A 15,968-nucleotide genomic window follows, 5' to 3' on the forward strand; every position below is an offset into this window, starting at 1 on the left:
CTTGCGCCGGGGACTGTACAGGAACTGGGTTTGCAAAGATGAAAAGGGCACAGTTCCTGTCTCCAAGCGCTTCTAGTCTTTAGAACAGAACATCCTAATAGGTAGCTATAAAGGGTCCTGTTGCAGAAAGCAGCAACTAGAAGCTTGTGGAGGCCTCAGGGCTCCACAGAGGAAATGAGCTGCGTGTGGTCCAAAGGACAAAAGTACTTTTGATAGGCTTTCGTATCTTTCGAAAATAATGTGAAATAGATCGCCTAGAGAGGAAAGCGTTGGGATGAAGGATGAAACTTCGTATGGGAGGTTTAAGATACATATAATGGGAGCAGGGACTTGGCACAGGAAAGAAGGGTCCAGAAGACCCATGAGTACTGGGCAATCGGCCAGTCGCCCGTGTGGAGCGTCTTCTTGGGACTCGCACCTCAGGAAATGTTGACTGTTCTCGAATATCTACTCAGGGGTGGGGAGAGAGTCCATGCACTTGTATCAGATTTCGCCCAGAACATAGGGAGAAGGCTCCTTTCACGAGCCTAAGCCCTTTTCTCCCCTCACCCCCTGTAGTTTTAGGGCTGTGAGGTGTTATCTGCAGGGATTTTCTCTTTTGAAGAGGAGTAATAAAAGCATTTAGATTAGCGGGAGGGCGGTTAACACCCGCAGTCCTGGCCCCACTGCAAGCCTCCTCGTCCGCCGGGGTTCACTCCACGCCTCACCTCGGGTTGGCCCAACAGCGCTAACGGCCACGGTGTAGCAACGGCTCCGGGGCGGCGAGCCGCGGGCGTTGCGCGGTCGGGACTCGCTAGCCAACGGCGAGTTCACAAGGCGCAGGGAGTGGGGCGAGGCCGGACCGTGGGCGGCTTTTGACGAACAGCCCTTACAGCCAATGGGAAGCCTGGTCGACTTTTCCCTCTGCCAATAGGGAGCGAGGCCTGGGCTTGGGGGGCGCTTCCCGCGGGCTGCGGCTGGGATTCGATCTGGCGTGGCGGCCGCGAAGGCGGGGGTGGAGGCTCGGCGGGGGTGGAGGCTCCGCCAGGGCGGCGAGGAGTGGATTAGGGGAGGAGGGAAGACCGGAAGCCACGGTCGCGTCCCCATCCTTAGATTCGCTCCCCCGGGCTGGGAGCGGAGACGGAGGAGGAGGGAAAGGCTGAATGTTGGCTCCGTGATTAAGGGGAGCGGCCGCTCCGGAGCCTCCTCCCGGGGCGCCCTCCTCATCCCGCCTGCTCTCCGCACACACCCGGCTCCTGGGCGCGCGGCCCCCGCGGACGGCCCGGCGGCGTAGACCTTCGCTGAAGAGGCGCTGCCCGCGGCCGGGACTGGCCAGCGGCGTCCGAGGCCCGCGCCCCGCCGCCACCCCCACCCGCCTGCCGGCCGGTCCCTCCGGCCGCCGCCATGTCCTCCTCCTCATCCTCCCCCAGGGAGACGTACGAGGAGGACAGAGAGTACGAGAGCCAGGCCAAGCGCCTCAAGACCGAGGAGGGGGAGATCGACTACTCGGCGGAGGAAGGCGAGAACCGCCGGGAAGCGACGCCCCGGGGCGGGGGCGATGGCGGCGGCGGCGGCCGGAGCTTCTCACAGCCGGTAACAAAGCGCGGCGCCCCGACCGCTGTGCCTGGCGGCTCCCCGGGAAGCAGGGCCCCGAGGCGGGGACTCGGCCTCGGGGCCTCCCGCCCGCCTCGTTTTCCCTTTTTGCAGCGCTGGACCGGGTCGGGAAGCGCCGACTCTTGTCTTTGGGGCTTTTATTCTTCACCCTACCTGTTTCCAGCATCCCGATCGCGATCCCGGCCCTGGCCTGGCCGCAGGCCCCGCCGCGAGTCCACTGCCGGCCCTGAACTTGGGGAGGGTCGCGGGGCGGGGGCGGCGGGGAGGCGTTGCTTCCGCTCCGGGGGGCTCTGGTGCACGATTAGCCCTTTGTTAGTTTTAACTGCTCGGGCGGCTGGCCGCCGTCGGACGACCAGCTCCGTGTAGCCTCCTGCCCGCAGCATCCGCGCGCTTGTCCCAATCCCAGGATGGTGGCGTTGGTTCCGCCCAGGGCTCTCTTCGCCTAGGTCCGGAGGAGAGCCGCCGCTGAGTGACACATTATGCCCTGGGGCTCACAGCCCAGTTCCCCTGAAGGTTTAATTTAAAAATTTTTACTCATGGCAGGCCTTGGCACGCATGCTTTGCTCCCCAGCCTCCTGATTATTGCTCAGTACCGTGTTTAGCTCTTCGGGTAAAAATAAAATATGTTGGCAGGTGTTCGCACACCTCTACTTCCAAGTAAGACGAATCTTAAAATCACCTCAGTTCTTCGTGGGCAGTCTGTCCCCATTCGTTTCACAAAAAGGACTGAACTCAGGACTGCATCAAACACACGTTCCTAGATTCTTGTTTCTCTCATCAAAAAGCTGAGATGGAGGCAGAAGGAATGTGAAAATCGTTCTATCCACAGCAAGTGATAACTCAGCTTCAGCTGGATGGAGACTTTAAGGAAACAAAGCAAAGGAAACGTTTTTGCCCTTTTTGGTGCACTCAAGCTGTCTTTAATGACTTAGATGTTCTTTAAACATTTAACACACTCTGTGATTTTTTTTTTAAAAATTTACGAAACTACACATATATTCTAATACTAGATTAAAATGTTTTTCATCTTTAATAAGAGGCAAGTTAGAAGTCTTTTAGCTCTTGTTTGCATTTTAATGTAAAAAATTCTGGACAGTAATCCTCGATGTTAGAGTTTACACATACCATAATGTTACAACACACTAAAGAAATGACTTTTTCTTCCTCTAAAATAGTGTTTTTTAAGTGAAATTTTATTTTTATTTGTGATTTTTTTTTGGCCGCACCTCTCTGGCATGCAGAATCTTAGTTCCCCGACCAGGGATGGAACCCGTGCCCTCTGCAGTGGAAGCACGGAGCCCTAACCTCTGGACCGCCAGAGAATTCCCAAAATAGTTTTCTTATGGCTGGATATTGCTTTCGACTTATGTACCTGGCTATTTGAAATATTCAAAATGTAACTTGAAAGTGTGAATAAAGTGCATTTCTTAGGAAGTTTCAGTTCAAAGCCAACTCCACTGTGGAAGTTGAAAACAGGAATATTAGAGTATTATAACTGATGTTTAGATGCATTGGATCAGTGTATTTCTTTTGCCAAAAATCTTGCTTGAGTTTTTATGCAGCAGCATGAAATGTCTTTCCGATAAGTGTCTTGGAAAGATATTTTAACCAGTTTATAAAAATTGTTTTTGAAAACGTTAAGTATTAAGCCAATAGTATTATTTTGGATGTTGGGAAGAAAATAATATATAAATAATACATCCAGAGTGAATTGTATCTAGCAATGGAAATAGCACTGGGCAGATCTTGGGGAAAGTAAGGAGTCTTAACTAGCATACAATCTGTGTGACCTTGGGAAAGTCAGTTAACTACTGTTCCAAGTTCTCTTACTCTGTAAAATGTGAAAGTTTTTAAATTATGCAGGCAGGAGCTAATGTATGCAGATTAAGTTATAAATTCAAATTTTGTTTGTTATTGCTGTTGTTTCTTAGAAGAGGGTGAATTGCTTTTATTTAACAGTAGAACTAATAGTGCTCTTTGGAATCTAATGATTATTTTTCCCGTTTTTAAACATTTTTCTTCATGTCATTTTGGGTACTATTTTAAAATCATTGCAACTATCAAAACCTGTACATAATAAAATTTTACTAGGACAGGAATGCCCTGAATAGAAGTTTACTGTAACGCGTCATCATCCAGAAATAGGGTAATTCATCTAACTGAAAAGGGTTTGACTTGACTTCAGCCCAGTCCCTTTGTGCAAACTGTTTAAGAAAATGCAGATTAAGTACAATGATAGGTAATCTTTTCAATGCTGGTTGGAAGTTTGTAAAAGTGTACAGTAAGACTTCAGTGATTTACATTATTTGGCTTTTCATAAGTTTCTGTGAGTTCTTTAATAATAACTAGATTTAAAGAAGAATGTATTTAAGAAAAACTGTTTCTACAAATGCTCCTGATTTAAAGATGAATTGATCATTGGGAATGATGTTTTAAGGTGAAAGAGAAATGATTTTGTAGTTTGGATATGAGAAGGCACTCTTCAAATTTGTGTCTTCTGGTGCTAACTTTGAAGAGCAGAAACTCCCAGAGTGTTTCATATTCCTTGGGCTGTATTTTGAACAAAGCTTAATTATGGAGTTGCATGCTATGTATTATACAATTACTTTATTCTTGTGGAGTGAATTGTGTTCTTAAATACAGCGGGCATGACCTTCAAGATCATGTTAATAGTAAGTTTCTGCATCTGCTTACTTTTAAGAAAGCAGTTGGCTTCTAAATATTAGCACTTCAGTTGGCAAAACCAATTGAGGAATTGAATTGGGATAATTCAGTTCCTCAATCCTTAGGAAAAAAAACTGCTTTTATAAAGATTGGTATCAATAAAAATTTATGGAGTACTAATCATTTTAGCGACTTTTAAGTTTTTCTTTTACTCTATTCTGCTATTGACTAAACAGGCAAATCAAAGATTGTTAAAGTGATTGCTGGTGAGGTGAAAATTCATTTCTCAACTTTAAATAAATAGACTTGTAAGACGGCAAAGTGCCAAGATAAAAAATGTGGATCCTGGGATTTCCAAACAAAGGAATATGCATTATATAGAGAATCTAGTTTGAATTTAAGATGTACTGTTAAACTTTAGTATAAATTACAGTGGTGATAGGACTATTATGATGGCTTATTGGGATGAATATAGAATGGGAGATGGGATGAAGTCACTTTGTTAGCTTAGCTCCCACAGGAAGAGTTTAGAGACTGTGACAGTGAGCATAGTAACTACACTCTGGAGAATAAAAAAGTTGAAGGGTGTGTACCTTGGAGGTACGTGCTGGAGCCTTGAGGCTTCTGTAGCCGTAATGTCCTGTGTCTTATTTAGCTAAACTGCTGCAATAGGGTGAGAATTTTAGGCTTAGTTTTGGGAAGTAAATGAAAAGTAGTGGGTTTTACTATCTTTTGGTTTTAACAAGTGACTGTTTCTTCATGTTAGTACATATAGTGAAAAGTGCTGTTAATAGAGCCATAAGCCCAACCAAAGCAGGTGTCTTGGCTCTGCTACCAACATGCTTTGTGACTTAACCTCTTTGGAACTCAACTTGCTACCTATCACATGAGATGGTTGGATTAGATGACCACTGTGATCTCTTAGCTCATTAAAGAATAATACTTGAGCCCTATCATGTGCTAGGTGCTGTTCTTGGTGATGGGGATATAATAGTTAAAAAAAAAATCCATATCTAAAAATCCGTGAGTCTATATCATTTAGTGCTTTATTTTCCCTCTATGAAATTGAATATAACTTTCAAAGCTTGCAGTTGCAGCACAGCACCAACTCAGATGAGCTTAAATGAAAGAAAAAGGGGGCAGGGGGAGGGAATTTATTGGCCCGTATAACTACGAATGCCAAGTTGTGGCACTAGTTTTAGGCATGGCAGGATCTAGGGATTTATATGATGTCACAGGGACTAGATTCTGTCCCTTTCCGTGTTTCAGCTCTGTTTCCTCTATGTAGTGATAAAGCCAGGCTCTCTTACATTCTTACAGCTAGCAAATAAAGAGAACGGTCTCTCCCTGAGTCCATAACTATCCCCTCTCACTAGCCATTTTTTATATCTCCCTACCCACAGCCAATCACTGGACTACCTCTGAAGTTGGGGAGTTACGACTGTGTGACTGAGAATACCAGTGGAATAATATGGGGTTGAGGAGTTTTTGTTTGCTTGTTTTTGTGTTCAACCAGAAGAAGGGGGAAGGAGTTTGGGTAGGCAAAACCAAAGGATTTCTACCACATGAGCAAAAAAATAAAGATTATTTTTTAAGAAGTTATTTGAATCTTATGGCTCTTCTTTTTCATCTTTGTTATGTGATCAAATGTACCTTAAAACTTTGGATAGGAAAATTAAAGGGTTTCCCGTGTTTTTGATCTGCTCTATTAAGAAAAAGATCAAGTAAGGAAATGTGATTGTTTAATTAAAAAAAGATCAGGACTTCCCTGGTGGTCCAGTGGGTAAGACTCTGTGCTCCCAATGCAGGGGGCCCCAGTTTGATCCCTGGTCAGGGAACTAGATCCTGCATGCATGCTGCAACTAAGAGTTCGCATGCCGCAACTAAGAAGCCGGCATGCCGTAACTAAGATCTGGTGCAGCCTAAATAAATAAATAAATATTAAAACAAAACAAAGAAAAAGAAAAACCATGTACTAGTTAACTCTTAAGTATAGTGTGAGTTAAAAAAATATTTGCAGCTGTCCCTTAAAACTAATTTGTCCCTGATCTATGTGAAGTATCTGTGAAGTGTTCAAAGTAAAAGGGGAGATGATCTTAAATATCTGGAAATCTGTACTCATTTCTTGGTACTACTCTGATAAATTCTAATGTACCCAGAAAATGATTACCAGAATAGAGAAGGCACTCAAGATTACAGCATAAGAGGAATGACAGAGGAATCTGGGGGATATTTAGCCTGAAGAGTAAACTTAGATGTGATTTAAGAAATCATTTCAAATAATAGGAAGGTTATGTACAAGAAGGAAATAAAGATAAGTATGGGGTTGGCAACTAATGTTTACTGAACCCTTGTTCAAGAACTACATCTAGCACTGTGCTAGACATTTTATGTTGGTCCTATTTGTTGTAATTTTAAGTATGAGGATTTTGTTTAATTTTTTTGAAAGTGAAACTGAGGTTCAGAAAGGTTAAGTTAGCAGCATAAGATCACAGAGCCAGTAAATGTACAATGATTCAAACGCTAGTCTGACTTCAAAGGCTAATTTGTATAGGAAGTTACAGGGAGACAGATTTGGTTGCATATTATGAACTTTCTAAAAATATAATAGATTATCTCATGAGGTAGTGTGTTTTCCTGTCACTGGAGGTGTTTAAGGAGGGGCTGATAATCACTTGCAGTGGGTCGGTGCACATTTGGTTTTGGGGGGATGAATTAATTGAATTTGAGGTTGGTTTTTTTAATCCTATATTTGTAGGAGGGCAGAAAAGTTTGTCCAATGGCTGTTGAGCACATTATGCGTGGAGGTGTTGGGAAAACAAAAAGCCTGAGGACATTGTGCATTGATTGCCTTTGTAAGTTTACAGTTTTACTGTATCCAGATATGTTAATGGACCCTTCTCATTCCTCTCAGATGGAAGCTTCATTTATATTCTGCTAAGCTTCCCTTCTTTTTAGTTAAGTCTGGTTTTCAATCTGCAGTAGTCACAATTAGCACTCAAGATTGATATTATTGGAGTTTGTCTTTCAGGTAGCCTTTGAGGAGGGGCTGGGGGTTTATAATGGTGTCTGTAGCTTGCAGTGAGGACCAAATAATGCCTCCATTATTGTTGACCCAGTTTACCTAAAGAAGGGACTGAGTAATTAAAAAAGAAAAAAAGTATACGAAATTGTGGGCATTCCTCTATTTGCTGGATACTTATTTGGAAAATTGTTTCTAGTCTGATAAATAACAGATATAAATAGACCAGGAGAGAGCCTAGATAACTAAACATTTGGAATGGAAAGAATTTGAGCTTCTGTATGAAAAAGGATTGAAAAAAACTCCTTAAGCTTTAGAGGACTTGGTCAGTGTTATGGGTGCAGTAAACAATACTGACTTACTCACCAATTTAAGATTCAGATGCATAGTATGATGCTTGAAGGAGGTAATTTCAGGGTAGTAAAAGAAGCTCTGAAGATGATTTCAGATTTCTTATCACCAGTGTATAGTATAGGTAGAGAGAAAATGTTGATTTAAGACAAATGTTAGTATTTGGGGGAAAACAAGGGGTGGTAAAAATATAGTTTGAAAAGATATCTTTAATATGTCAGGTTTTTTTTCTTTTTTTTTTTTAAGAGCTTTATTTATTTATTTAGGCACACAGGCTTAGTTGCTCCGCGGCATGTGGGATCTTCCTGGAGCAGGGATCGAACCCGTGTCCTGTATTGGCAGGCGGATTCTTAACTGCTGCACCACCTAGGAAGCCCTAATATGTCAGTTTTATATTTGGAAACAACACTAGGGTTTTTTTCTTTTTTAAATAAACTGCAGAAAGGATGAGAAGATTTTAAGTTCAAGAAAGGGGGACATAATTTAAAGATAGAGAAATATCAAGGTAGATAATCTCATGAAAGGCAGAGTAATTGAGTGAGAATATGGGAAATACAGGGGGTATGGGATATATTCTCACCCTTGAGGTTGAGATAATCGTATCTTCCTCTAAGTACCATACTGATTGCATTTAACATCTTTTAGCTTTTAAAGCATGACTTAAATCTTGATCTGTTTCCTTTAGGACACAATTCAGTAGTAATACATTAAAATCAGATCTTTTGAGAGATTTTAAAATTGATCCTATAATCCATTTCTTTGTAAGAAGACCAGTTTGATAAATACTCATTTTTTTAGTACTGTATTCAAGATAGCGGTTATCTGTGTTGGGAAAGGAGGTAGGAAGAGGAGATGCGTTCAAATCCCTCTTCCTAGCATTTTATTTATTAAACTGACTGGTGAGTTAATGAATATTTTTATATCGCTTTTCATACCTTTCTGTAGGTCTTAAATACATTATATAGTACAATAATTTCCCATTTTTTAATTATGTAAAATGTTTAATTACATATGCCCTTCACCTAGATTCAGCAGTTTTTAACATTTTGCCATTTGGGATTTTATCTCTGTATGTGTATATAATTTATACACATTTTTTTCCCCTATACTCTTTGAAAGTAAGTTGCAGATATCATGACAGTTCATCTGTAAATATCACAGCTTTCCTAAGAATAAGGATATTCTTTTCATATAGCCATAGCCATCATAATGGTACCTAAGACAATCAAAAACAGGCTACAAAAAATCCTAAATGAATTTTTTTGCCAACCCAATAATATCCTATCTATAATTCAGTTTCTCCAGTTTTCCCTAAGTTGTCTTTTATAGCAGTTTTTATCTCATGAAATGAAGGTGCACATATTGCATTTGATTGTTGTCTGTCTTTACTCTCAACCTGAAATCTTTCTTCCACTATTTTTTGATACTTTTTGAAGAGCCCAGGCCAATATAGTTTTATTTTGCACTTTTACCTTTGCCAGCTCATTTCTAAGAAAGGCGATGACTGTCTTATTTCTTGTAGTTTATTATTGTCTAATTATTTTTAGTGTAAAACTTACTGTTTATACTTTAAATGTTTTCTCTAAATTAGGTTTTTAGGTATTTAGCGCTTTCTTCCTGCGTTATTGTCATCCAGTAATATTTAAGAGCTTAGTGATGATAACGTACATTTGGCTGTTGAGTTTCACTGAGGCAGTCCCATTTGCTAAGATTGCTAATAGGTTGCTAATAGGGTGTTGGTATACATAGGGTACAATCAGAATGTTTCATTTCAGACTTAGTGGCATGTAATGAATATCTATTTAACTGTAGAAAAGACTCAGCATAAGCAATTCAAATAATATTCCAAGGATTGAATTAGTATTTGCAAAGGACTGAATTTATTTGCTGGATTTGACAAGAGTGTAAGAATAGTCTCATTGTTACTTTATATACTTAAATTAGTTCTTTTCTTTAAATTCTAACATTTTTTATTTGCAGAGCACAAGACTGTTATAGTATTTTCTAACAGTCTTTATGATAAAGCAAAGTTGGTGACTCTTTAAAAATAGCCATAAAGGGATTTAATATTCTTAAAACAATTCCTAAGTTTTAATGGTAGAACATTTGCACTTTTAGATTAGGAGGAAAGATCATTTTTTTCCTGTTTATAGGAGGAAAAAACTTTTCCTTTAATAGATTTTTTGGGTATATATGCGAATTGTATATGGAATTCATTTCTTCCCTTTTAAAAATTATTTTTTAATTGGAATATAGTTGATGTATAGTATTATGTTACCTTAAGGTGTACTGCATAGAGATTTGACTTTGTATACATTATGAAATGATCATCGTGGTAAGTCTAGTAACCATCAGTCCCATACAAAGTTATTATAATATTATTGACCATATTCCTTATGCTGTATATTACATCCCATGGATTATTTATTTTGTATCTGGAGGTTTGTACCTCTTAATCCCCTTCACCTGTTTCATACCCCTCCCCACAAACCACCCATTTTTTGTCTGTATCTATGAGTCTGTTTTGTTTTGTTTTGCTTGTTTTGTTTTTTAGATTCTATATTATACCCTTTAGATTTATCCATGTTGTCACAAATGGCAAAATTTTATTTTTTATGGAGGTCATTTCTGAAGTGATGCAAGAGAGGTGCCCAGTGGCTAGTTGTAGATATAGATCTTTGTCTTAATAGAACTTGAATATGTAGATGAGAGCTATTTTCATTTTCAAATTCTCCTGCATACTCCCTTTTAAAATAAAGTTTAAGGGACTCCCCTGGTGGCGCAGTGGTTGAAAATCTGCCTGCCAGTGCAGGGGACATGGGTTCAATCCTTGGTCCAGGAAGATCCCACATGCCACGGAGCAACAAAGTCTGTGTGCCACAACTACTGAGCCTGTGCTCTAGAGCCCGTGAGCCACAACTACTGAAGCCTAGAGCCTGTGCTTCGCAACAAGAGAAGCCATTGCAATGAGAAGCCTGCACACCGCAACCAAGAGTAGCCCCTGTTCATCGAAACTAGGGAAAGCCCGCACTCAGCAACGAACACGCAATGCAGCCAAATAATTAAAGTGCCTAAAAAAATAATTACGTACAAAAAAAGTAAAGTTTAAGACCATATGTTTTAAAAACTTCTTGCTGGGCATACTCAAAGATACACAATACTTAACAAAAGCCCAGGAAGGCTTGTATTTTTTTTTTTTTTTTTTTTTTTGGCTTCACTGCATGGCTTGTGGGATCTTAATTCTCCAACCAGGAATTGAACCCAGGCCCTGGCAGTGAAAGCACCAAGTCCTAACCACTGGACTGCCAGGGAATTCCCAAGGCTTGTATTTTTGAGTGCTCCTTGTTCATCAACAAAGATGGTACCTTGTATAAATTTAAGTTGTCAGATGTACTGAGCAACTTCAATTTATGGTGGGACTAGATAACCAACTAAACAAGGACAAAAGATGATATTAATCTATATTGCCGGAAAAAGAAAGTATATACTCTTCATATCAAAGAAAAAATTTTAATTGGGACTTTTTGTTCATTTGGACTACTTGAGATTTTTATTTTTATGGAAGTGAAATTATGAATATAAAGTATGTTTCCAATTGTGTATCTGTTGAAGTTTTTTCTGAGATTTCCTTGAAGTTGAAATGTTATTTTTTTATTGAAGTATAGTTGATGTACAATATTATATAAGTTGAAGTTGAAATAAGTTATTAAATAACCTATCTGTACTTGTTATTGAGAGAGAATGCTCCCTTTTAAGAAATTAAAATTTTCACACCAAACATTTAATTAATGATTTTACTTTCGGGTCCTTTTGCTAACTTGTGAATTGCAATTTGGTTTGGGATTTTTTTTTTTGTTTTTAATGTTTGCTTTTTAATGCAGAGATGGATTTATTAAAAGATGCAATTTAGATTTTTAAAGTTTTTAACTAGAAATTATTTTATCTTGCTAGGAGGCAGGTGGAAGTCATCATAAAGTTTCTGTTTCACCCGTTGTCCATGTTCGAGGACTATGTGAATCTGTGGTGGAAGCAGACCTTGTGGAGGCTCTGGAAAAATTTGGGACAATATGGTAAGGCCAATAGAGACTTCATACAGATTGCGAAAACAGTATGGTAGAACAAACTTTGCTTGCTTGCTACAAGCCTTGATGTTTAACCATAGTATATATCGTTTGCCTATGATTGTATATCTTTGAAACCTTCTAAGTCTTTCTGGGATTATGCATGGATGAATTTTTGTGGATCCATGATCCCCTCTTACTGCTCAGCCAGGTTGTGTGTGAAATTGATTGTTGCATCTTTCATCTGATTTTCAAATGAATCCATCTTTCCTTCTTAATCTCTGCTTTAAATCACTGAGTTAATTAATTATGCCCTTCATCTTCAGAGTTTCAAATAGTGGTACTTAAATACTGATTTGTTTTTTGTCTTTTGTTTTGGTATGTTCTGAACTATTTAAGAATTAATTGGCAATGAAAAGTGGGCAGATTAAGAGTAGGCATTATTTGCTTAGGTGCGTATTTCTGTGAGTTTTTATGCAGATCATGAGTGGGTTAGTGTTTTATCCTAGCTTGTCTTCCTTTTGTGTTTTGTATTCATTCAGGCTCCTCCTTTTCCCACAGCTGGTGTATACTTAAGAATATTGACTTAAATGAAAAACATAATTAGAAAAGTGAATCTGCTGCCAAAAATAGACACTCAGAAATTGTAAACTAAAAAAAAATTTTTTTTTAAATTTTCATCTTTAAAAATTTTTTTTTAATTTAATTTTAATTAATTATTTATTGGGTGCATTGGGTCTTTGTTGCTGCTCTCCAGCTTTTTAGTTGTGGGGGGGGGAGCTACTCTTCTCGTGGTGCGCTGGTTTCTCACTACGGTGCATGGGCTTGTTGTGGAGCATGGGCTCTAGGTGCAGGGGCTTAGTTGCTCCGTGGCATGTGGGATCTTCCCAGACCAGGGATCGAGCTCATTCCCCTGCATTGGCAGGCAGATTCTTAACCACTGCACCACCAGGGAAGTCCCTGTAAATTATTTTTGGAATATGGTTGGCTGTTTTCAGTATGGATAATCTAGAGTTTATTTTATTATTATTTTTCCATTGATGAATACGTTTGGAGTTTTTGTTTTAGGCATCAGAGACACGGACTAAGTCATAAACAGGAGAGAAATTTCAATATATTCGCTGAGATCGCTTGATTGCTTCAATTTTATAAAACTTTATGTGGAGTTTTGAGTATTGAAAGGAATGGTGAATAAATAGATGGTGAGGGAGTGATCAGAGATTCCAACAGAGAGGAATCATTGCTTCAAAGGAGTAAGAGTAGTGTTAAGTGACACGTTCCATTATGGCATCTTTTTAATTAATTTCTTTGGTGACCTCATTGAGAGGCGGATGACTTAGCGAACTTATATACCTCAGAAACCACTGTTAACATATTATTTCTCCTTGGAGATACAAATTGGAAATGCACATGGGCATACAAAAGCCCATTTCTTGAAATATCACTAAGATCACGGGCATAAAAAAGCCCATTTCTTGAAGTATCACTAAGATAACTATATCACTTCTTAGTCATTTGGAATGGATATTGGAAGTTAAGTTTGTCTGGAGAGTTACATAGTATTGAAGCAGACTCCTTAGACCATATTTAGACTTGCATGTTGGCAGTAGGCTAACCCAGTCACGATAGGGACCTTCTAGGTGGTGCCTTGTCTCATGGAGTTAGAAAGAGATGGTTGTATCTGAATTATTGTTTTCTTCTGTTCTTATATATTTAGGGCTTTTAAAGTTATTTTCTTGTAGCCAAATACTGAAGCAGTGTCAGAAAACAAGTGGATGAGCAAATACAGTTGGAAACTTTAGGGAAATAATAACTGTATTGATACTTTGATGTTAATTATGACCATGAACTGAATGTTGGGGATTAAAGAAATAGAACTATTGTTTAAGTCTGTAAGTAATTTGAATTACTTTTGAGTGGCCTGTCTGTTTTTAGACTCTATACTGTTTGATGCTTAGTCCTTGGTAATGTGTTCCATATATGAATTTTATTTAGTTCATTTGCATAGTACATCGTTCTGCCCTCAAAATTGGTAGTTATGTGAATAGAAAAGTCATGAAATAATCAGAACAAATTAGTGTACAATTAGGAGCTTAACTGGCATAAATGTATATAATAGGAGTTTCAGTTGTGTGAAGTGATCTTGAATAAGAGGTGGCTGCTACTGAAGCTGAAAGAACCTTGAACAGCCTCCTGTGAGGAGTAGGTGTTTTGCTTCAAAATGTTGCATTTATAGAACCTTTCCCTATTTTTTTGTCTGTCGATTTATTTAGTGGTATGTGTGTGTGGGGGGATTATAAAGATTGTATACTCTTCATATTAAAAAGGTGTCATCAAGTTCAGTACATAATAAGTTTATACTTAAAAACTAGATGTATAGGAAAACAGTTCAGGAGAAACTATAACAAGATGTTGAGAATGGTTGTGTCAGGATAATAAAATTGCTGTTTTTTGTCTTTAATCAAAAGATATTTAAAAATATATACTGAGTCTCTTTTCCTCTCTTTCCCCTCTCATTAAAGGAGAGGCTGCTAGGTAGTGATTAGCTATACCAGTTTAAATTTTAAAACAAAACTTTTGGGACCTAGTTTGTGTAGTAAATCTTTTTCTTCCTTCTGTTTTTATTTAAAAATTAGTAAACATGTTTTAAGCTAGCAGTTGAAAGCACCTACCCTACCTACCATGTTCCTTAGACTTTTAATTTTTTCTCTCTTTGATCTTCCAGGCTTTTTCATATTAATGCATTTTAAAATTAAAAAAAAAAAGTTATGTGCCATACAATTTAAGTGAATTCTAAAATGTCTGTGACATTCTAATTTGCCCTTCCCTATCTTCATATGATGTCACTTTTCTGGGGTAACCTGTTTAACGTTTAACTCTGTGCTTCTAGCTTACTTCTTATTGTAGTTATTGAAAGCACTTTTTACTACAAACAGGTAAGTCTATTATAGTAGGCCAGTAAAGAATTTAAATATTTTTGAACCTTTATAATTTTTCTGTGTTTCCAAAGAGCCAAAGGGCATTATTAACATATTTACTTGGTGATGTCATTTAGCTATAAACCAATTTATGTTTGTGAGAGGAGAATATTTATTATTCTTTAATATCTTTAGCATAGACCTGATTTCAGGGTTTTCTGTTTTCTTGTATGCAAGACTTCAGAACTTCAGCTAGGAGTTTGCATTTTTAAAAGAAATGTTTCTCTCCTGGAATTTATATCTTGCATTTATAGTTGGTAAAACTATTCCCAGGCATTGTTTCTGTGTTTTATTCTTTAATTTTGAATGATGTGGGTTGAGAGAGCTAATAAGCCTCATAGACCAACAAATATTGATTGAATACCTGTCATGTGCCAGGCTCCGTTTCTAGATTCTGAGGGTGTAAAGATGAATGAGGCAAGGCAAGCAATTTGTATGCAGGAACTGTAATCTTGATAACAATCCTCCCAGTTGTATAAATGAGGAAGCTGAAATTCGTAAGAAATTACTAATTTGCCAGGCTACAGAGTAGGCTGTTTGTTACTAAGAAACCACTTGCCAATTTTTGAAGTTTAGTGGTAAGTCCTGGATGCCTGATTGAGGAGCAGTGCTGTCACTGAATACCTGACCTGATGTTATTTCTCTGGCCGCCTACTATTATAAAAAGCACGTTGATTGTATTTTAAAATATTTTTAAGGTCCTTGTTCCTGTGAATAGAGGACATATTGCTTTCCTGTTCTGATCCATATGTTCTGATTTCTTGCTAACCTGCCTTCCTTCATTTCTTTGTTTTTCATTTTATGTATTAAAATATATTCCCCTTCCCAAAGAGTATACAATGAAAAGTAAATACAGCACTTCACTATCTTGCCCATAGCATCCATGATCACCATATTCTAGTGAATATCTTCTTTTTTTAAGCTCTTTGTTGGAATGTAATTGCTTTACGCTGTTGCGCCAGTTTTTGCTGTACAGCAAAGTGAATCAGCTGTATTTATACATATATCCCCATATCCCCTTCTTCCCGAGACTCCTTCCCACCCTCCCTACCCCATCCCTCTAAGTCATCACCAGTCATCTAGTTGATCTCCCTGTGTTATGTGGCAGCTTCCCACTAGCTATCTGTTTTACATTAGGTAGTGTATATATGTTAATGCTACTCTCTCACTTCATCCCAGCTTCCCCTTTGCCCCCCACCCCATGTCCTCAAGTCAGTTCTCTACATCTGCATCTTTGTTGGATATCTTTTTATAGATACTTTACTATTTAAAAATATTTAAGAATTTTAGTGGAGATTA

General features: G+C 38.9%; 1 protein-coding gene across 1 annotated transcript in view; it reads left to right on the forward strand.

Moving 5' to 3' along the window:
• Positions 1-1,067: 1,067 nt before the first annotated feature.
• Positions 1,068-15,968, forward strand: part of HNRNPLL (heterogeneous nuclear ribonucleoprotein L like) — a 38,887-nt gene continuing 23,986 nt past the window's right edge. Inside the window, exons 1-2 of the mRNA XM_057743116.1 lie at positions 1,068-1,572; positions 11,582-11,700. Of these exons, the coding sequence (XP_057599099.1) occupies positions 1,384-1,572; positions 11,582-11,700 (308 nt within the window). The 5' untranslated portion in view covers positions 1,068-1,383. The remainder of the gene's footprint in view (positions 1,573-11,581; positions 11,701-15,968) is intronic.

Source organism: Hippopotamus amphibius, chromosome 7, assembly GCF_030028045.1.
Source record: "Hippopotamus amphibius kiboko isolate mHipAmp2 chromosome 7, mHipAmp2.hap2, whole genome shotgun sequence".
Taxonomy (NCBI): Eukaryota; Metazoa; Chordata; class Mammalia; order Artiodactyla; family Hippopotamidae; genus Hippopotamus; species Hippopotamus amphibius.